This window comes from Pongo pygmaeus, chromosome 21, assembly GCF_028885625.2.
Source record: "Pongo pygmaeus isolate AG05252 chromosome 21, NHGRI_mPonPyg2-v2.0_pri, whole genome shotgun sequence".
Lineage (NCBI taxonomy): Eukaryota > Metazoa > Chordata > Mammalia > Primates > Hominidae > Pongo > Pongo pygmaeus.
The window spans coordinates 30,117,759-30,139,869 of record NC_072394.2 but is presented as its reverse complement, the minus strand read 5'-3'; the positions used below and the strand labels follow the sequence as shown (position 1 = coordinate 30,139,869).

Sequence of the window (22,111 nt, the reverse complement as noted above, 5' to 3'; positions counted from 1 at the left end):
CAATCAAGTTGGCCTCATCCCTGGGATGCAAGATTGGTTCAACATAACGGAAATCAATAAACGTAATCCATCACATAAACAGAACCAATGACAAAAACACATGATTATCTCAATAGATGCAGAAAAGGCCTTCAATAAAATTCAACAGCTCTTCATGCTAAAAACTCTAAATAAACTAGGTATATTGATGGAACTTATCTCAAAATAATAAGAGCTATTTATGACAGACCCACAGTCAATATCATACTGAATGGGCAAAAGCTGGAACCATTCCCTTTGAAAACCGGTACAAGACAAGGATGCCCCCTCTCACCACTCCTATTCAACATAATATTGGACGTTTTGGCCAGGGCAATCAGGCAAGAGAAAGAAATAAAGGGTATTCAAGTAGGAAGAGAGAAAGTCAAATTATCTCTGTCTGCAGATGACATGATTGTATATTTAGAAAACCCCATCATCTCAGCCCCAAATCTCCTTAAGCTGATAAGCAACTTCAGCAAAGTCTCAGGATGCAAAATCAGTGTGCAAAAATCACAAGCATTCCCTCTCCCCCTCCCCCTCCTCCTCCCCCCACCCCCTTCAGTCTCCCTTCTTTCTTCGGTCTCCCTCTCCTTCTTCCGTCTCCCTCTGTTGCCGAAGCTGGACTGTACTGCTGTGATCTCAGCTCGCTGCAACCTCCATGCCTCCTGTGATTCTCCTGCCTCGGCCTGCCAAGTGCCTGGGATTGCAGGCGTGCGCCACCACGCCTGACTGGTTTTTGTATTTTTGGTGGAGACGGGGTTTCACCGTGTTGACCAGGCTGGTCTCCAGCTCCTGACCTGGAGTGATCTGCCCGCCTTGGCCTCCCGAGGTGCTGGGATTGCAGACGGAGTCTCGCTCACTCAATGCTCAATGTTGCCCAGGCTGGAGTGCAGTGGCGTGATTTCGGCTTGCTGCAACCTCCACCCGCCAGCCGCCTGCCTTGGCCTCCCAAAGTGCTAAGATTACAGCCTCTGCCCAGCTGCTACCCCGTCTAGGAAGTGAGGAGCGTCTCTGCCTGGCCGCCCATCGTCTGGGATGTGAGGAGCCCCTCTGCCCGGCCGCACCGTCTGGGAAGTGAGGAGCGCCTCTGCCCGGCAGCCATCCCTTATAGGAAGTGAGGAGCGTCTCTGCCCGGCCGCCCCGTCTGGGAAGTGAGGAGCGCCTCTGCCCGGCCGCCCTGTCTGGGAAGTGAGGAGCGCCTCTGCCCGGCCGCCCCGTCTAGGAGGTGAGGAGTGCCTCTGCCCAGCCGCCACCCTGTCTGGGAGGAAGTGAGGAGCGCCTCTGCCCGGCCGCCCCGTCTGGGAGGTGAGGAGCACCTCTGCCCGGCCGCCACCCCGTCTGGGAGGAAGTGAGGAGCGCCTCTGCCCGGCTGCCCCGTCTGGGAAGTGAGGAGCACCTCTAACCGGCCGCCCCGTCTGAGAAGTGAGGAGCGCCTCTAACCGGCCGCCCCGTCTGAGAAGTGAGGAGCGCCTCTGCCCGGCCGCCCCTTCTGGGAAGTGAGGAGCGCCTCTGCCCGGCCGCCCCGTCTGGGAAGTGAGGAGCGCCTCTGCCCGGCCGCCCCGTCTGGGAAGTGAGGAGCGCCTCTGCCCGGCCGCCCCGTCTGGGAGGTGAGGAGCACCTCTGCCCGACTGCCACCCCGTCTGGGAGGAAGTGAGGAGTGCCTCTGCCCAGCCGCCCCGTCTGGGAAGTGAGGAGCGCCTCTGCCCAGCCGCCCCGTCTGGGATGTGAGGAGCGCCTCTGCCCGGCCGCCCATCGTCTGGGATGTGAGGAGCGCCTCTGCCCGGCCGCCCCGTCTGGGAAGTGAGGAGCGCCTCTGCCCGGCCGCCCCATCTGGGAGGTGTACCCAACAGCTCTGAAGAGACAGCAACCATCGAGAACGGGCCATGATGACAGTGGCAGTTTTGTTGAAAAGAAAAGGGGGAAATGTGGGGAAAAGAAAGAGATCAGATTGTTACTGTGTCTGTGTAGAAAGAAGTAGGCATAGGAGACTCCATTTTGTTCTGTACTAGGAGAAATTATTCTGCCTTGGTATGCTGTTGATCTATGGCCTTGCCACCAGCCCCGTGCTCTCTGAAACATGTGCTGTGTCAACTCAGGGTTAAATGGATTAAGGGTGGTGCAAGATGTGCTTTGTTAAACAGATGCTTGAAGGCAGCATGCTCTTTAAGAGTCATCACCACTCCCTAATCTCAAGTACCCAGGGACACAAACACTGCGGACGGCTGGAAGGCTAGAAGGCCGCAGGGACCTCTGCCTAGGAAAACCAGAGACCTTTGCTCATGTGTTTATCTGCTGACCTTCTCTCCATTATTATCCTATGACCCTGCCATATCCCCCTCTCCGAGAAACACCCAAGAATGATCAATAAATACTTAAAAAAAAAAAAAGAAACCCTTAAAATTTAAAAAAAAAAAATCACAAGCATTCCTTATACATCAATAATAGACAAACTCATGAGAGCCAAATCACGAGTGAACTCCCATTCACAGTTGCTACAAAGAGAATAAAATACCTAGGAATCCAACTTACAAGGGATGTGAAGGACCTCTTCAAGAACTACAAACCACTGCTCAAGGAAATAAGAGCGGACACAAATGGAAAACATTCCATGCTCATGGATAGGAAGAGTCAATATCATGAAAATGGCCATACTGCTGAAAGTAATTTATAGATTCAATACTATCCCCATCAAGCTACCATTGACTTTCTTCACAGAAGAAAAAACTACTTTAAATTTCATATGGAACCAAAAAAGAGCCCATATAGCCAAGACAGCCCCAAGCAAAAAGAACAAAGCTGGAGGCATCTTGCTACCTGACTTCAAACTATACTACGAGGTTACAGTAACCAAAACAGCATGATACCAAAACAGATATATAGACCAGTGGAACAGAACAGAGGCCTCAGAAATAATGCCACACATCTACAACCATCTGATCTTTGAGAAACCTGACAAAAACAAACAATGGGGAAATGATTCCCTATTTAATAAATGGTGTCGGGAAAACTGGCTAGCCGTATGCAGAAAACTGAAACTGGACCCCTTCCTTAAACCTTATACAAAAATTAATTCAAGATGGATTAAAGACTTAAACGTAAGACCTAAAACCATAAAAACCCTAGAAGAAAACCTAGGCAATACCATTCAGGAGATAGGTATGGGCAAAGACTTCATTACTAAAACACCAAAGGCAAAGGCAATGAAAGCCAAAATTGACAAATGGGATCTAATTAAACTAAAGAGCTTCTGCACAGCAAAAGAAACTATTATCAGAGTGAACAGGCAACCTACAGAATGGGAGAAAATTTTTGCAATCTATCCATTTGACAAAGGACTAATACCCAGACTCTACAAAGACCAAATTTACAAGAAAAAAAGCAAACAACCCCATCAAAAAGTGGGCAAAGGATATGAACAGACACTTCTCAAAAGAAGACATTTATGCGACCAAAAAACATGAAAAAAGTTAATCATCACTGGTCATTAGAGAAATGCAAGTCAAAACCACAATGAGATACCATCTCACACCAGTTAGAATGGTGATCATTAAAAAGTCAGGAAACAACAGATGCTGGAGTGGATGTGGCGAAATAGGAACGCTTTTACACTGTTGGTGGGAGTGTAAATAAGTTCAATCATTGTGGAAGACAGTGGGGTGACTCCTCAAGGTTCTAGAACCAGAAATACCATTTGACCCAGCAATCCCATTACTGGGTGTATACCCAAAGGATTTTATATCATTCTGCTATAAAGACACATGCACACATATGTTTATTGCATCACTGTTCACAATAGCAAAGACTTGGAACCAACCCAAATGCCCATTGATGATAGACTGGATAAAGAAAATGTGGCACATATACACCGTGGAATACTGTGCAGCCATAGAAACAAATGAGTTCATGTCCTTTGCAGGGACATGGATGAAGCTGGAAACCACCATTCTCAGCAAACTAACACAGGAACAAAACCAAACACTGCATGTTTTCACTCATAAGTGGGAGTTGAACAATTAGAACACATGGACACAGGGAGGGGAACATCAGACACTGGGGCCTATTGGGAGGGTGGGGGGGCTAGGGGAGGGACAGCATTAGGAGAAATACCTAATGTAGATGACAGCTTGATGGGTACAGCAAACCACCATGGCATGTGTATACCTGTGTAACAAACCTACATGTTCTGCACGTATCCCAGAACTTAAAGTACAAAAACAAACAAAAAAACAACCAGAAGGCCAGGCGTGGTGGCTCACACCTGTAATCCCAGCACTTTGGGATGCTGAGGTGGGTAGATCACAAGATCAGGAGTTCGAACCAGCCTGGCCAAGATGGTGAAACCCCGTCTCTACTAAAAATAGAAAAATTAGCCGGGCGTGGTGGCGGGCGCCTGTAATCCCAGCTACTCAGGAGGCTGAGGCAGAGGATTGCTTGAACCCAGGAGGCGGAGGTTGCAGTTGAGCCGAGATTGCGCCATTGCACTCCAGCCTGGGCAACAGGGTGAAACTCCATCTCAAAAAAAAAAAAAAAAAAAAAAAATGTGGTACATATACTCCATGGAATACTACCACCTGTAAAAATGAATGCAGTTATGTCCTTTGAGCAACATGGATGCAGGGAGGCCATTATTCTAAGTGAATTAATGCAGTAACAGAAAACCAAATACCACATACTCTCACTTACAAGTAGGAACTAACCATTGAGTACACATGGACACAAGGGAGCAACAGCCACCGGGATCTGCTTGAGGGTGGAGAGTGGGAGGAGAGTAAGGATTGAAAAACTGCCTTTCAGGTATTACGCTGATTACTTGGGTGATGGAATTATCTGTACATCAAACCCCTGCGAAACCTGCACATGGACCCTTTGAACCTAAAATAAAAGTTAGAAAAAAATGGGCAAAAATAAGAACAAGCACATAACAAAATAATATGTGCAAATGATCAGTAAACACCAGAAAGGGTACTCAAAATCTTTTTTATCTTATTTTTTTGAGACAGTTTCTCCCTCTGTCGTCCAAGCTGCAGTGCAGTGGCACCATCTTGGCTCATGGCAACCTCTGCTTCCTGGGCTCAAGCAATCCTTCTACCTTAGCCTCCCAAGTAGCTGGGACTACAGGCGCATACCACCACACTTGGCTAAGTTTTTTGTGTTTTTTTGTAGAGACTAGGTTTCACTATGTTGCTTAGGCTGATCTTGAACTCCTGGGCTTAAATGATCCACCTGCCTTGGCCTCCCAAAGTGCTGAGATTATAGACATAAGCCACCGTGCCCAGCCTCTGAAAATCTTTAATCAGAAAAATACAAATTTATACCATAATGAGATAGAATAGTGCATACCTACTGGAATAACCAATAAAAAGTCTGATTATACCGAATGTGGGAACTGATGTGGAATAAGTAGAACTCTCATATCTTGAAGATGTGATTGTAAGGTGGAAACAGTTTGGCAGTTTCTTAAAAATGTAAGTGTATAGCTATACTTTAATCCAGTGATTTCATTTTGTATATTTATTCAAGAGAAATGTACATACCTGTCCACAGAAAGATTTATACATGTCTTAGCTTCATTTATAAAAGCCTATAATTACATAATCCAAGTGTCTACCAGTAAACAAGTTGTGTATTTTCATACAAGAGAATACTACTCAGCAGTGTGAAGGAGCAAACTATTGATACAATACTTAGAAAAGTTATGTTGATAAAAAGAAGCAAGACACAAAAGTGTCTTTGATTCCATTAAGTCAAATTCTGTAAAACTGATCTATAGTGGGAAAGATAAGATCAATGTTTGAGGTGGAGGTTGGGAGGGATTACCTGGAGAGGGATATAAGAGAGCTTTTGAGGGTGAGGGAACTGTTTTATATCCTGTTTGAGGAGATTACACTTTGTGTATACATTTGTCAAAGCTTATCAAATTGTACACATCAGTGGCTGCATTTTATTATATGTAAATTACTTTTCACTAAGATTGATTAAACATTTGGTTGGAAGGAATCAAATTGGTGTAGCAGTCATTAAACTAAATGCAAACAGATTACATATTGTGGCAGTAAAATACTGTCAGGTTGTTTAAGAAACAAAACCTAACCAAGGCCTGTTTCAAAGAAGCAAACTATTGAAAACTTGATAAGTAGAGCTGAAAATAAAAGAGTTGAATAAAGATCTAAGATACAGGAAAATAACCAAAAGATCAATAATTATAATAATATTAGACAAGGTGAAATTTAAATATCAGACTAGGTAAGTGGATTGTTACCATCGTAAAAAGCATATTTTATGAAAATCCAATAGCCATAACCTTGTATGGCTAAAAAGCTTAACACATAAAGCAAAAATAACCTGAGTAGTGTGGTAGAGCAGGCATGGTATGGGATTTATATATATATATTATATATTATATATAAAATATATATTATATATATAATATACATATACTATATAAAATATATATTATATATCATATAATATATATAAAAATATATATGATATATTATATATAAAAATATATTATATATAATATATATATTATATATATATATATATTTTTTCCTTTTGGAGACAGAGTTTTGTTCTTTCTCCCAGGCTGGAGTGAAGTGGTGCGATCTCAGCTCACTGCAGCCTCTGCCCCACAGGTTCAAGCGATTCTCCTACCTCAGCCTCCCAAGTAGCTGGGATTATAGGCGCTTGCCACCATGCCTGGCTAATTTTTTTTTTTTTGGTATTTTTAGTAGAGACAGGGTTTTGCTGTGTTGGCTAGGCTGGTCTCAAACTCCCGACCTCGTGATCCACCCGCCTCAGCCTCCCAAAGTGCTGGGATTACAGGTGTGAGCCACTGCGCCTGGCCAGGATTTCAGTACATGTTTATCAGAATTAGGTCTAGTAGATGAAAATACGAGTATAAGGAATTGAATAGTGCATTTAATAAACTTATTTATATGTTTGTAGAAATAGTGTTTTAAATTCCTGGAATAGATCTTTTTTTTAATGTCCAAGGAACTGTGGTCAAAGTTTAATGTCCAAGGTACTTGACCATAAAGAAAATCTTAACAGATGAGAAAAGTTGAGATTTTATAGGCTGTGTTGTCTGGTAATAATACTGGTAAAGTAGAAAGAAATAACTATGAGATGACTCCTTTGAAACCTGCCTCCTGTTCCCCTATTCTCCCTATATTTGTTTCCACTGCAGAATTACCTCATTATTTTTGAACTAAGAAATTGGTGGTGGCAAGGTCTTTATTCTTCATACTTGCATTATTGAAATGCCTTTCAGTTTGATGCCTTTGTGTGACTGCCAGTGAACTAGGTTTTCCTAGTGTACAGGTGTTGCCCATGCCCACACCTAGATTATCAATGATACTGTAAAACTTGACCTGAAATTTTAGGTTGATATTCCTGGCCTTTCTCTTTCAAATTCCTTTAAACTTTCAGTAACCACTTGTTGGCCATGTATTAGAACACAGGGAATTTTGAATTAAAAACTCACATAATTTAAAAGAAACAGGAACACCTAATGCTGAGAGGATGTGGGGAATAGCATATTCTCATACATTGCTGGTGCAAATGTGAATTGTTACAGCCTTTTGGAAAATAATTTGACAACTTGGTTAACAATTAAAATTTGTATTCCTTTTGGCCTAGTATACCTCCTCCCAAGATTTCTATTCTTAGAAATAAAAGCCCAAGTAAGGCCATATGTATAGGGATCTTTATTGCAGTGATGTGCATATTGTTAGCCAACTGAAAACAAAATGAACATTAGTAGGGAAAGGCAGGAAAAAATGATACCTCCATAGGTGGGATATTATGCTACATAAAGAAAAAATAAATTAGACTAATACCAGATTAGTTTGAGAAATTTCCGTAAGGTTTTGTTGAGTGAGCAAAGAAAGATGCAGAAAGGTATATAATAATTTGTGTAACCAAAAAATAATTTAAGAGAACCATGCCTATATCATAGGTTTGTGAGTATGAAGAAAAGTATTTAAGAATTCCTGGTAGGTGGTTAAATGTTTACCTTGGTCAAGGGTGGGTCAGAGTAACTGGGGAAGTAGGTTAAAAAAACAACAACAACAACAACAACAAAATTTGTCTGTGATCATATCTATGCATTATCTGTAAAATTATATAAATATGTATGTTTAAAGATACTAAGGAAACATTTAAAATAAAACTGACCTATTTCTCAGCCTGGGCAACATAGCAAGACTCATCTCTAAGAAAAAATTAATTAAAATAAATTAGCTAGGCATAGTGGTGTGTGCCTGTAGTCCCAGCTACTCCAAAGGCTGTGGTAGGAGGATCACCTGAGCCCGGGAGTTTGAGGCTGGAGTGAGCCATTGAGCTTGCCATTGCACTCCAGCCTGGGTGTCAGAGTGAGATTCTGTCTCAAAAACAAAAAACACAAATATTTGTTTTATAAAACTGATGCTGATTTGCAAACCTAAGGGTTCATGTGCAGTCCACTGAAACTCTTAGGAGCAGAAGCAGCATAGTGGAGAGCCATAAAACCTTTTATGTTAGGCCCCAAGACAAAGAATCAAGGAAGTGTGTATACACACACATGCAATAAAACAATAACCAGTGGGAAATTTACCTAAGAAACTGGAAGCCTAGAGTAAGGTGGTTTTTGTGGGTGGTTGATACTGTTTTCAGGGACTTTGCATTCCTTTGATTTGTCATTCTTGGTGTTGGCTTTGTGTTCAGGCATAGCACAGGCGTTGTGTTCAGGCTGTAGTACTTCCAGCTGTAAAATCCAGCCACAGCAAAGTCCGGATAGAGAAGAATGGTCTCTTCTTGGATGTTTATCATAGGTTGTTTTTTTAAAAGCATTTGCTAAGGCTGAGTTTGGGTTACAACTTGATTATAGTATTGTAGAGGAAGGTGTTATTGGAAGGAAAAGCATAATTAGGCAAAGGAAGAAGTTGAGCTCCAATGCAGGCCCGACAAAGGGGAACTCTGGGGGCAGGATTGCTTATTTGAGTTGTCCCACGTTGGATTGAAATGCTTGGGCCTTTATACTCTTTTTTTTTTTTTTAAGACAGAATCTCACTCTGTCGCCCAGGCTGGAGTGCAGTAGTGCGATCTCGGCTCACTGCAAGCTCTGCCTCCCGGGTTCACGCCATTCTCCTGCCTCAGCCTCCCGAGTAGCTGGGACTACAGGCGCCCACCACCACACCCAGCTAAATTTTTGTAATTTTAGTAGAGACGGGGTTTCACTGTGTTAGCCAGGATGGTCTCGATCTCCTGACCTCGTGATCTGCCTGCCTCAGCCTCCCAAAGTGCTGGGATTACAGGCGTGAGCCACTGCGTCCGGCCTATGGTATGGGCCTCTTTATGGTATGGGCTGCCATGGGAAGGGCATGACCTGCAGCAAGGCAGCCCCTGAAGGAATTGATGTTCTGCTGACCACATTCCCTGCTGCCACTGGCAGCAAGTCCTTCCTTGAAGAGGAGATCTAGGTGGCATGTCTCCCTGTCCACACACTTTCTTAAGAATAAGAAAATATTTCCTGGAAATCATCCATCAGATGTGCCCTCACATCTAAGTATTAGATTACATGCTGTGTCAGAGATTCATGGTTACACATCATAGCCTTTTTCTACTTCTCTAGTAAAAAGAATTCTGATTTTTTGATGGGTACATGATCATCTGGGATAACGGCTGCATTTTTCAGCCTCCCTCTACTTGTAGACATGTCAGTAACTTCTGGCTAATAGAATGTAAGTTGAATTTTCATGTGTGACTTAACAGAGGAAGAGAGGGTGTACCCCCCCCCCCCATTTTCTTTTCCTCCTTCCTGCTGGGTAGAATTTGGGTATAATAGCTGGAGCTTGAGCCGCTATCTTGGATTATGAGGTAGAAGCCACATGTTGGGGATGACAGAGCAATAGTATAGAACAGCATTAGGTCCCTGATGATCATGGAAATGCATTACATGCTCTGGATTGCTTACCTTTGGATTTTTTTATGTTGGTGGTTAGTCCCTTACCATTTAGGTTTTTCTGTCAGTTGCATTAAAGCCTAGTCTTTTTTCTACATCTATATCTATATATGATGTATATCTATATCTATATAGATATATATATTCTTTTTTTAAAGTAGAGATGAGGGTGTTGCTGTGTTGGCCAGCCTGATCTTGAACTCGCGGCCTCAAGCAGTCCTCCTGCCTCAGCCTCCAAACTGCTGTGATTTCAGGCAAGAGCCACCATGCTCGGCCCACACTTAATTTTAATTGATACACATTTCTAATCAGTCAGTGGCAAGGGGCATGGGAAAACATGATTGGCTTCGACTAACATTTTGGGGTGGAATGGATTTTGGGGAGTAAGGCATGGATACATCTCTATCAGGCAAGTACAGCAGAGGGAGAGAAAGGCAAGAACATCAAGGAGTTTGCAGGATATGATTCTTGTGATGGATTATGGAGTCTTAACTAGGTATGTGAGAAAGTGAAATGTGTGGATGGTAGGTAGTAAGCAGTGAAGAACTGATAGTTCAGTGGATTGGTGGTCTCTGTGGGGCCGAAGTCTCATTGGAAAGGGGGAAACAGGCTAAATGAACTGGAGAGATGAGATAGTAGTCAGTGGTTAGGGTGCTTTTTTTGTGGTAATGTTGTTACTGGTAGTAGCAAGGGCCAGAGAAGGGGATGGCTAAAGAGGGGTGGAGGAAAAGATAGTTAATGGCGAGGTTAAGAAATGGAGAGACTGGATTTTGGATGGAACATCTTAGATGTTGATGCAGATGAGTGGAAGAGAGTGAACGATTTGTTAATATCTTTAGTGCATTAGGAGTAGCTGGGAGATGAGTCAGAAGGTAAGGGAGGCAGATCCAGAAGCGAGCATGTGTTCAGAGTGGCTGGTGTTGATGAAAGAGGGAAGAAAAATATCTGGAAACGGCCATGATGAAGGAAATAGCGTCCTTCTTAAATATTAAAAATGTTTATATAGCAACAGATACTTGCTGGTTGCAGTGCTCATGCCCATAAGCCCAGCATTTTGGGAGGCCAAGACAGGAGGATTGCTTGAGGCCAGAAATTCAAGCCTGGGCAACATCGTGAGACTGTCTCTGCAAAAAATAAATTTAAGAAATTTATGGCTGGGTGTGAAGGCTCAAGCCTGTAATTCTGGTGCTTTGGGAAGCCCAGGTGGGAGGAGGATCTCTTGAGGCCAGGAATTTGAGACCAGCCTGGGCAATGTAGCGAGACCCATCTTTACCAAAAGGAAAAAGGATGACATAAAATTAAGATAAGATTTAGGTATGTTTTGTTCATTCCTGTTGGTTTTAACATTTTTCTGTCTTTTTTAATGTATGTGATAAGTATTTGTTTCATCTAAATTTATGCAACCTGAATATAACTAGTCATTTTCTACTGGTTATAGTATGTGTTAATGTACCCATTATGTTTAATTTGTATTATATTAAGAATTAAGAAATATTAATATATGAAAATATATAAAATACATAAAAATATATGAAATTAATATAGCAGACTTAAGTTTTCTTTCTTGATTTAAATTACAGACTAACTGGATCTTCTGGGTTTGTAACAGATGGACCTGGAAATTATAAATATAAAACGAAGTGCACATGGCTCATTGAAGGACAGTAAGTAGAAATGGCTGACTTAATTTTTGTTTTTTTAGCATAGAAGTCAGTGTGACATTAGTTTTCCCACAAATAAAATTAACAATCTGTAACAAAGTTGTTAAAACATTACTTGATAACCTTTCATTTGACAAGTGAATTTTATCTTAGCCTTCATTAATTTAAAAGTTTCATGTTGATTTAATGCTGCAAATGAATTGTACACACCACAAATTTGTGTATTTCCAACTGTAATAGTTCAGAAATGGTTACATATATATATATATATATATATATTTTTTTTTTTTTTTTTTTTTTTTTTTAATGGGACAGAGTTTTGCTCTTGTCACCCAGGCTGGAGTGCAGTGGCGTGATCTCGGCTCACTGCAACCTCCACCTCCCAGGTTCAAGCGATTCTCCTGAGTCAGCTCCTGAGTAGCTGGGATTACAGGTGCATGCCACCACGCCAGGCTAATTTTGTATTTTTAGTAGAGAAGGGGTTTCACCATGTTAACCAGGATGGTCTCGAACTCCTGACCTCAAGTGATCCGCCCGCCTCAGTCTCCCAAAGTGCTGGGATTACAGGCGTGAGCCATTGCGCCCAGCTAATGGTTTGCTTAAAGCATTAGAAAATTGCAATATTATGTTATTTTTCTAAGTATCTATTTTTGTTGTGGATAAGAAAATTGTAATAACTATTATTGCCTAAATGATCCCTTCTCTGGACCCACTGTGTCCCTCTAGCTGTTGGCCTTTTTTCTACTTGTCTTTATGGGAGACTTTTAAAGCAGTACTTCTCAGACTTTTTTGGTCTCAGGACCTCTTTACACTCTTAAACTTTGAGGATTCCAAATAAGTTTGTTTATTATTTATTTTATTTATTTTGAGATGGCGTCTCGCTCTGTGGCCCAGGCTGGAGTGCAGTGGTGTGATCTCGGCTCACTGCAACGTCCGCCTCCCGGGTTCAAGCGATTCTCCTGCCTCAGCCTTCCGAGTAGCTGGGATTACAGGCATGTGCCACCATGCCCAGCTAAGTTTTTGTATCTTGTAGTAGAGACGGGGTTTCACCATGTTGGCCAGGCTGGTCTGGAACTCCTGACCTCAAGTGATCCGCCTGCCCTGGCCACACAAAGTGCTGGGATTACAGATGTGAGCCACTGCACCCGGCCCCAAATAAGTTTATGTTTATCTATCTGTGTTCACCATATTAGAACTTACAACCAAGAAATACTATTTATTCACTTAAAAGCAACAATTATAAGCCATGTTAGTACAAATGATATTTTAATGAAAAAAACCCTATATTTAAAAAATTGTAGTGAAAAGGATGGCATTGTTTTACATTTTTGCAAGTCTCTTTAATGTCTAGCTTAATAAAAGACAGCTGGATTATCATATCTTCTGCATTCACTCTGTTGCAGTATGTTATTGTGGTTGAAGTGTGTCAAGAAGATGAGGCCTCACTTGAATATGAAGTAGGAAAAAAGAGATTTTAATAGTACAGCATTTTAAAATGATTGTATATAGTCTTCTTTGATACCACATCAAAACTTAACAAGTAGTAATTTCTTAAAAGTAAATTGCAGTATAGAATCTGAAACTATGTTAAGAAACTTTTGGTACTTGTTAAATTAAAATCCGTTGGTTTTCTTGCACTGAATGGATCTTTTGCCCATCCATGTTTTGGTAACATGATATATAGGTCATTTGGAAAACAACAGGTCATTGAATTATGCAGATCTTCCATATGTTGATATATTTATTCCATTACATAATATTTTAAAAATCACATTGGTTAGTATCACCATCAGTCTCCTCAAAAAGTTCTAAGTATGGCAGATAACAAATTTTCCAAAATTCTAATTACTACTTGAAAGCTTGTAATTTTATCTTTGGCAGCAAATACTGTCAGTTGTTTTCTTTGAAGTGGCAGGCTTACTTTCCTCATTTTTAAGAAAATGTCTGCCAGATATCCAACTCTGAATAACCATAGTTTATTGATTGTTCTTTCAAGTAAACATGGTAAATGGTGTTCTAAGAAAAAAGTAGCTAGTTCAGCTAGCAACTTAAACAGTTGCAAAAGTGGTTTTCATTGAGAAAACCACTGTGCTTCTATTAGGCAAAAGAAGTGTTTTATATTTACTCTCCATCTTGTCAGAATATTAAAGAGATGTCTACTAATTGGTCAAGATTTAATAACATTAGAAGTTTTTAACTGCTTAATCAAGATATCCTTAAATGAAACTGGCAGTTTTTCTTTTTTCTATGAGTGGTTGGTGGTGAAGAATAGCAGTGATCACTAGTACCATTTGCCGCTGTTGTCTCGATTTGTTCTAAGATGCCCACAGTTTCACTCACCATTTCTCCTTGAACCATTAGTAAATGCCAGCATGGTGATAAAATATATGCTATCTTAGTTTTACTGTGAATATAGTTTTGACCTCCTGGGACCTCCCATAAGGGTCTCAGGGTGTGTAGCATTTTGTGGACTTCATTTTGAGAACTGCTGCTCTAAGGAGCTCTGCTATGTCCTATCAGTTCATTGCCACCTGACGCCCTCCTCCACTGTTTTTCTGAATGTGCTCTCAATGGTTGTTCCTCCTCAGCATAAGTGAAAAACTAAGCAACAAACTCTCATTCCTCATTTCCTTATTCCCCACATTTAGCCTGTCAGTAAGTTCTGTCAGTTTTCCGTTTAGAATGTCTCCCCAATCCATCACCAGACTGCTTTTCACCTCCATCTCTACAACTGGGAGACCCACCATTGTCTCTCTCCTGGGCCACATAATAGCCTTGAAATTGGCCTCCTGATTTCTGCTTTTGCCCCTTGCCCACCTCCCACTTCTCATCTCTCAAGGTTTTATCTGTTTGCTGTGTTTCAGGCATGCTGATTTTCTTCATGTTGTTTGGACACATCAGCCTCTTTCTCCCTTAAGACCATGCTATTCCCTCCATCTGAAACGTTTTCCCCGGCGCTTTTCACATGGCTTGTCTCTTGTCATTCTCATATCTCCGAAGCTTACTGGCCTATCTCCCTACTACTTTTTGCACTGCCACATCACCTTCTTTTAATTTCTTCACAGTACTCATCACCATCTGAGTTTACTTGTTTATATATTTATTTAGTTGTTAACCTAGAGATGTTAGAAAAGTGTAGGGTATAGGAAAGACCTAAACTGGAGAAATAGAATTAGGCATCAGCAGGATATAATGATGTTGATATTCCCAGAGCTTTCTGAGTGGAGTGTTGGGCTGAAGCCAGACTAGAGTGTGAAGGGGTGAGTGAGATAGAGGCACTGGAGGAAGCAAAGTCTTCTGTGAAGTTTTACCTTTTTAGGAGGAGAAAGGGTAGGGCAGGTATTTGGTAGAGGGAGAGTTGGGATTTGAGGCTTTTTGTTTTTATTTTTGTAAAATATGTGATACTTAAGCAGATTTGAATGTGGATGCAAAAGTTCCAGATGAGAGGGAGATGTCAAATATTTGAGAAACAGAAAGAGAAGCAGATAGGTATAGAATTTTGGAAAATGGGAATTTTAGGGTTTTTTGTCTGGTTGCTGAGCATAAGCAGGAAGGTGGGACTGGGTGGTTTGAAATAGTCATTGAGAGTAGCAGTTGTGGAGAGGGAGCGAGAATTGGTAGGACTGCTGGCAGAATCTAAGTGCCATTTGCAGTTGGAGAGCAGAGACCATTGCTGGAACCAGTCTATCCAGTGGTGTGGTATAGAAGTATGGCTTTCTTCAATACAGCTTAGTTTTTTGTTTTTTTTTTTTCCTCCACCGCCCCCTCCCACTTTTTTTTTCCTGGTTCAATCTGAGAGCAGATAACTGGTTTCCTGTACAACAGAGCTTTTGCCAGCCAGTGTCATGAAAAATCAGAGGGGCTGGCAAATTTAGAGGATTGGCAGGCATGTTTATAAAATGACGTAGTGTGGAAGCTGAAGTTGAATAAGGAAGTGCAGAAATGGAAGGGCTAATGGGTTGGTTCAGAAGCCGTTAAAGAGTGGCCACTGAATGGACTGTAAGGCCCAGAATCATGGGCCACATCAGTTTTGTTTCCCATTGCATGTTTAGTAGTCTCTTGCACATGGAGAGTACTAAATAAATCTTTGACAAATGAAGGAATACTGATGGGGCAGTTGTTAGACTGTGTTACATATTATTAATTTAAAAATCTGAATTTTTATATTCTCAAATGTCTGATAGTTGTGATAAGTTTATTATAAATTACTTTTTTTTTTATTCTTTTCAGGCCAAATAGAATAATGAGACTTCGTTTCAATCATTTTGCTACAGAGTGTAGTTGGGACCATTTATACGTTTATGATGGGGACTCAATTTATGCACCACTGGTTGCTGCATTTAGGTAAGCTCAGTCTTACAAGCATTCTTTCATCATTGTTTGATTTCTAAATTTAAACATATCTTCTGGATTGCATTCTTACTGGGTTCACCTTTATTATCACTTAACACATTTATTTAATGGAAAGAATACTAGTTCTTGAGTCCCATCACTTGTGTGTTAGTGCTAACTTGGTTTCTGTAGCCCTGGGTAAGTTTCTAGGCATGGTACTTGACTTCTCTTTTCAGTTTCCTGATCTGTAAAATTGTGATAGTTCTGTTAAGTTCACCTGCTCCTTGTGGTGGTGGTGAAGTTTATCGTTACAAAATGTTTTGAGAGTGATATATTGAATGATACTATTTCTGTGAAAAATTTAAATCAGGAATAATATCCATCATGTTCCTTGTGTATTGCCCACTGCATAGGCCTTCAGGAGTTATTTGTTGAATTCAAATATAATTGTGTGTGCGTGTGTGTGTGTGTGTGTGTGTGTGTGTGTGTGTGTGTGTATGTGCATCATGAGTGAGGGAAACTTTTTGGAACAGTACACATAAAATGAACAGTGGCTACCTGTGGAGAAATGAGGAACATACTTATTATATATATATTTTTTCAATAAGTACATTTACATTAGTAGTTAAACAGAAGCAGTTTAACACCAAATATATGGACTGTTCTGAATTGTTTGGGTGTTTTACTTTTGATTAGCAGCAAGTAGCTGTGTTGTTTATTATGTTTTTGGCCACATTGGAATTCAAAACTATCTCTAGTTTTCTTCCTTTTACTTGATAGAGGATTTTAAGATACAGTCATGTGTCACTTAGCAGCAGGAATAGGTTTTGAGAAATGTGTTATTAGATGATTTCATCATTGTGTAAACATCATAGGGTGTATTTATACAAATAGATGGTATAGCCTACTGTACACCCTGCTTATATGGTACAGCCTATTGTACCTAGGCCACAAATCTGTACAGCATCTTACTGTACTAAATACTGTAGGTAATTGTAACCCAATGGTAATATTTGTATATCTAAACATATCTATACATGGAAAGGTACCGAAAAAAATACAGTATTATAATCTCATGCAACCTCTGTCATATATGTGGTCCATTGTTGACCATATGTCATTATGTGGTGTATGACTGTATATTTTTCTAAAATGCATTTCCCCTTAGGAAACCATAGTTTTCAGTTTTTCACCTGCAACTGGCTTTCTAAATTTCTTTGTCTCAAACATTTTATTTCCTTTACTTTAAAAAGAAATCAGTTCAACAAATATTTTTTGTGTTTCTCACGTGGGGCTCGTCTGGCTGATGTCCCATGTGGGTGAGGGAGGTAACAGGGAGCAAACAGTACACAAGGACAGGAGATCAGGCGACTATTGTGCCCTCGTGTTTTTCTACCCGCTTTGGCGTAGAAATCTCTCTGACGTATCTTTGAACTGAGAACCAAGGCCATTTTCTGGGTTTAGAGGTTCACTTACAAGGCCAAAGAGCAGGGTGGATGGCTGTGCTGAGCATTTAAAATGGCATTGGCCAAGTGTTGGAGTGTATGTGTTTATGCCAGCATTTGAAACATAACTTGTAGCAAAAAGCACCCCAAACTTTAATACAAGCCCCAAAACTAAATGTGATGTTATCATAATAGTGCTTGTTGGGGATTCACTTGTTACTGTGTTTGTTAATCAGAATTCACAGAGCTCTTGTTGTATGCCAGGCACTTTGAATCAGCTTATCAGGAGCCTTGTAGGAACATGAGCCAAGCAGGTATACGTCACTCTGTGGTTCACCTGGACTGTGTATTTGATAAACAGTGGTAGCGGTGGTAGATCAGAGAGAGTGGCTGAGAAAATTCTTCAAAAAAACATTATTCCTTTTAGAGTTTTTTTTTTTTTTTTTTTTGGAAAGTTATATGTTGGTGGGGCAGTTGTTAAACTGTGTGATCTAGAGGAACACTTCCCCTTCCCCCTTCCACCTCCTCTTCCCCTTTCTCCTTCCCCTTTCCCCTTCCCCTTTCCCCTTCCCCTTTCACCTTTCCGTTACCCCTTCCCCTTCTCCCTTCCCCTCCCCTTCTCCTTCCCCTTCTTCCTTCCCTTCCCCTTCCCTTTTCCTTTTCTTTCTCCCCCAGGCTGGAGTGCAGAGGCAGGAATGTAGCTCACTGCATCCTCAACCTCCTGGGCTCAAGAGATGCTCCCACCTCAGCCTCCCCAGTAGCTGGGACCACAAAAATGCAACACTATGCCCAGATAATTTTTTTTTTTTTTTTTTTTTTTTTGTAGAGACGGGGTCTCACCATGTTGCCCAGGCTGGTCTTGAACTCCTGGGCTCAAGCAGTCATCCCACCTTGGCCTCCCAAAGTGTTGAGATTACAGGTGTGAGCCACTGCACCCGGCCAAAGATTGCTTTTGACATACCTGTGTCCAGGTGGCCCTGATCTTGTCAGTACTTATTCCTTCTGCATTTCAAGGGATTCTGGTGTATATAACCAGTGAAAGCCTGATGATGGTTAACCCTTCATTTACATCTCCAATCAAATGTCACCTAAGAGGCCTTCCTTTCACCCTTTCTAAAGTAGCACCTTCTGTTCTTTCCCTCTGCTCTCTTTCCTTTCATAGCATTTGTCTCTACCTGGCATTACGTATACACACACCTGTGTGGGGAGTATCTGGGCTTATCTGTTGTTTTTCTAATGTGAACTACGTGAAGGCAGGGACATAGTCTTATTCGCTGTTGTATTCCTGGTACCTAGAACAGTGACTCACATGTAGTAAGTGCTTAGTAAATATTTGTTAGTTGAATACATAGTAGAAAATGCATCACTGTTTTGTAATTCCTGGAGCACCAGAGTTTCAGAGTTCCTAGAGTTCTGTCTTCATATTAAAAATTGAAGGGCCAGGCGTGGTGGCTCACACCTGTAATCCCAGCACTTTGGGAGGCCGAGGTGGGCGAATTGCCTGAGATTAGGAGTTCAAGACCAGTCTGGCCAACATGGTGAAACCCCATCTGTACTAAAAATACAAAAAAAATCATCTGGGCATGGTGGGGTGCGCCTGTAATCCTAGCTACTCAGGAGGCTGAGGCAGGGGAATTGCTTAAACCAGGGAGGTGGAGGTTGTGGTGAGCCGAGATTGCACCACTGCGCTCCAGCCTGGGTGACAGAGCGAGACTCGGTCTCAAGAAAAAAAAAAAAAAAAATTGAATGGAGGGCCAGGCACAGTGGCTCAGGCCTGTAACCCCAACACTTCGTGAGGCCAAGGTAGGAGGATTACTTGATCCCAGGAGTTCAAGACCAGCCTGGGCAACAGGGTGAGACCTCATCTGTACAAAAAATCTTAAAAATTAACCAGCCATGGTGGTGTGTGCTTGTAGTCCCAGTCACTCAGGAGGCTGAGGTGGGAGGATTTCTTGAGCCCAGGAGGTCAAGACTGCAGTGAGCTGTGATCATGCCACTGCACTCTAGCTTGGGCTAGACCTTGGGTGAGACCTTGTCTCAAAACAAAACAAAGCAAAACAAAAGGAACGAAAATCCCTTTCCCTCCTTATTTTCATTCCTTGCTTATGGACTCTTCCAGCCATTTTTGTATGCATTTACATAGGTATGTGTAAGTGTACACATGTACGGTCCATTGTTTTGCAGCTTGCTTCTCCCCCCATGCGCTTATCAGAATGCCTGATGAGCTTCTTGTTAGTCCCGCAGACCTGTGTAATATGCAGTGACTCATGCAGTCAGATTTCTGGGCATGAGCATTTAGATGGGTTTCAACCTGTTGCCATCTGAACAGTGCTGTGGTTTGGATTCTTGTATATTGGTCATCGTGTACATGAGCAAGTATTTCTTCTACAAAGATATAGAATTGCTAGGTCAGAGTGAATGAGCATGAGGTTGTGTGTCTGGGACGGATTGTGTAGGGCCTGGCAAGGATCTAGGCTTTTACCAAATGTGATGGTGGTGGTGGTGGTGAATCAATAATGGGGCAAAAATCATGGATATATGAAGAAATGCAACAGCAGGTAGGCATAAGAAAAACAATTAACCTCAGGAGTAAAAAGAACTCAGAACCACAATTTAAAAATTGCTTTTTACTTATTAAATTAGCAAAATTAAAATAGAACTAGTAGTCCTTGCTGTTGGCAGAGTGAAGTGGGGTGGACCCTTCATTCTGTATTGATATGATTTCAAATCACATATCTCTTCTGGAAAGCAAGTTGGTATTATGGCTCTAGAGTCTTAAAGGCATCATTTAGATCGTTTTACTCAGTAAGGTTTTTTTTTTTTTTTTTTTTTTTTTACCAGTCACACAACAAACATTTAGAATCTATCATGTGCTGGGTTGTGAGTGAGGTCCTAAGGAGAACCTAGGGAGCTTTTAATGATATAGAAAATGCATAAGTTTTATTTGTAAAATAGAATATACAATGTAAATAATATCAATTAGGCTAAGAAAATGCATCAGAATACTAACGGTGTTGGAGTTATGGGTGTTTGTTTAGCTTCTTCATATTCTTATATAACTATTTTATATAAAATATCTTGGGCACAATGGCTCACGCCTGTAATCCCTACATTTTGGGAGGCCGAGGTGGGTGGATCACCTGAGGTCAGGAGTTCGAGACCAGCGTGGCCTACATGATGAAACGCTGTCTCTACTAAAACTATAAAAAATTAGCTGGGCATGGTGGTGGGCACCTGTAATCCCAGCTACTCAGGAGGCTGATGCAGGAGAATCGCTTGAACCCCGGGATGCAGAGGTTGTACTAAGATTGCACCACTGCACTCCAGCCTGGGCAACAAGAGCGAAACTCTGTCTCAAAAAAAAACTCGTGTCTTTCAGCAATATATGGGTGGTATTCATCACTCATAAAATTTGTTACTTTATGTGATTGTGGAGGTTTATTTTTTCAAAGAAGCAGTATAAAAAGTTTTATAAGAAAAAGAATAGGGCCATTGATTTCAAATCTCATTAGAAATACAACTCAGAATAAAAGAAGCCTAGCAAAAGATTCAGATCTGTTCCTCAAGGATCCAGAACTAATAGGGTAGCACTATGTGTTTATCACAGGAATTTGCTTGTCTTCCTGGATGTGGTTTTTAAATTATAAGGACGGATTTGTTTTTGATTTCTGTCTGCTACAATTTGACATGTCTGTGCTGGTGCTTCCCTCTATAAGAAGTGTGTTTTCATTTCAGTGGCCTCATTGTTCCTGAGAGAGATGGCAATGAGACTGTCCCTGAGGTTGTTGCCACATCAGGTTATGCCCTGCTGCATTTTTTTAGTGATGCTGCTTATAATTTGACTGGATTTAATATTACTTACAGGTAAGATACTTAAGTCTAGTGTTTGTGATTTCATTCAGGAGACTATCTACTATGTTTTAACAACAATAATGGCTAACATAGATTGAGAGCTTACATTGTGCCAGGCATAGCGTCAGGCAGTTTACATGGATTTTCTCATTTAAAATTCTTCTATAAAGTTCAGTGAGGTCTGGGCTCTGTTTTTCTGCTCATTTATAATTGAGGAAACTGGCAGGAAAAGGTTAGTTGATTGTCAAAGTAACTGGTGGGACCACAATTTAAACCCAGGTGTTGGTGCTGTTGAACTTCTCCTAGAAGAGAGGGACTTTTCTGCTAATAGACGGAAACGTTGGAATTTTACAAAGTACAGCTCAACAAATATTAGTAGTTGTCATGTACTCAATAGTAGAAGAAATCTATACTCATTAAAGTACCTTGATAGTCCATTTATCCCCCCTTTTAAATTCTGAATTACATTGTTTCAAAGCACTGTCAGTACAATTATCTTATATTATTATGAGATGCGTTATAGTTCAATTCTTTTTTTTTTTTTTGAGACAGAGTCTCACTCTGTCACCCGGGCTGGAGTGCAGTGGAATGATCTTGGCTCACTGCAACCTCCACCTCCTGGGTTGAAGCAATTCTCCTGCCTCAGCCTCTTGAGTAACTGGGATTACAGGCGCCCGCCACTACTCCCAGCTAATTTTTTGTATATTTAGTAGAGACGGGGTTTCACCATGTTGGCCAGGCTGGTCTCGAACTCCTGACCTCGTGATTCGCCCACCTCGGCCTCCCAAAGTGTTGAGATTACAGCCGTGAGCCACTGCGCCTGGCCATAGTTCAATTCTTACATTAAGTTAAACTAG

At 41.3% G+C, this 22,111-nt stretch overlaps 1 protein-coding gene across 3 annotated transcripts in view; it reads left to right on the top strand.

The window, feature by feature from the left end:
* ATRN (attractin) overlaps positions 1 to 22,111 on the top strand; it is a 171,224-nt gene that overhangs the window by 45,053 nt on the left and 104,060 nt on the right. For all 3 annotated transcript variants that reach the window (XM_063659468.1, XM_054467960.2, XM_054467961.2), the window contains exons 2-4: positions 11,545 to 11,628; positions 15,856 to 15,969; positions 21,138 to 21,266. In XM_063659468.1, the coding sequence (XP_063515538.1) occupies positions 11,545 to 11,628; positions 15,856 to 15,969; positions 21,138 to 21,266 (327 nt within the window). The remainder of the gene's footprint in view (positions 1 to 11,544; positions 11,629 to 15,855; positions 15,970 to 21,137; positions 21,267 to 22,111) is intronic.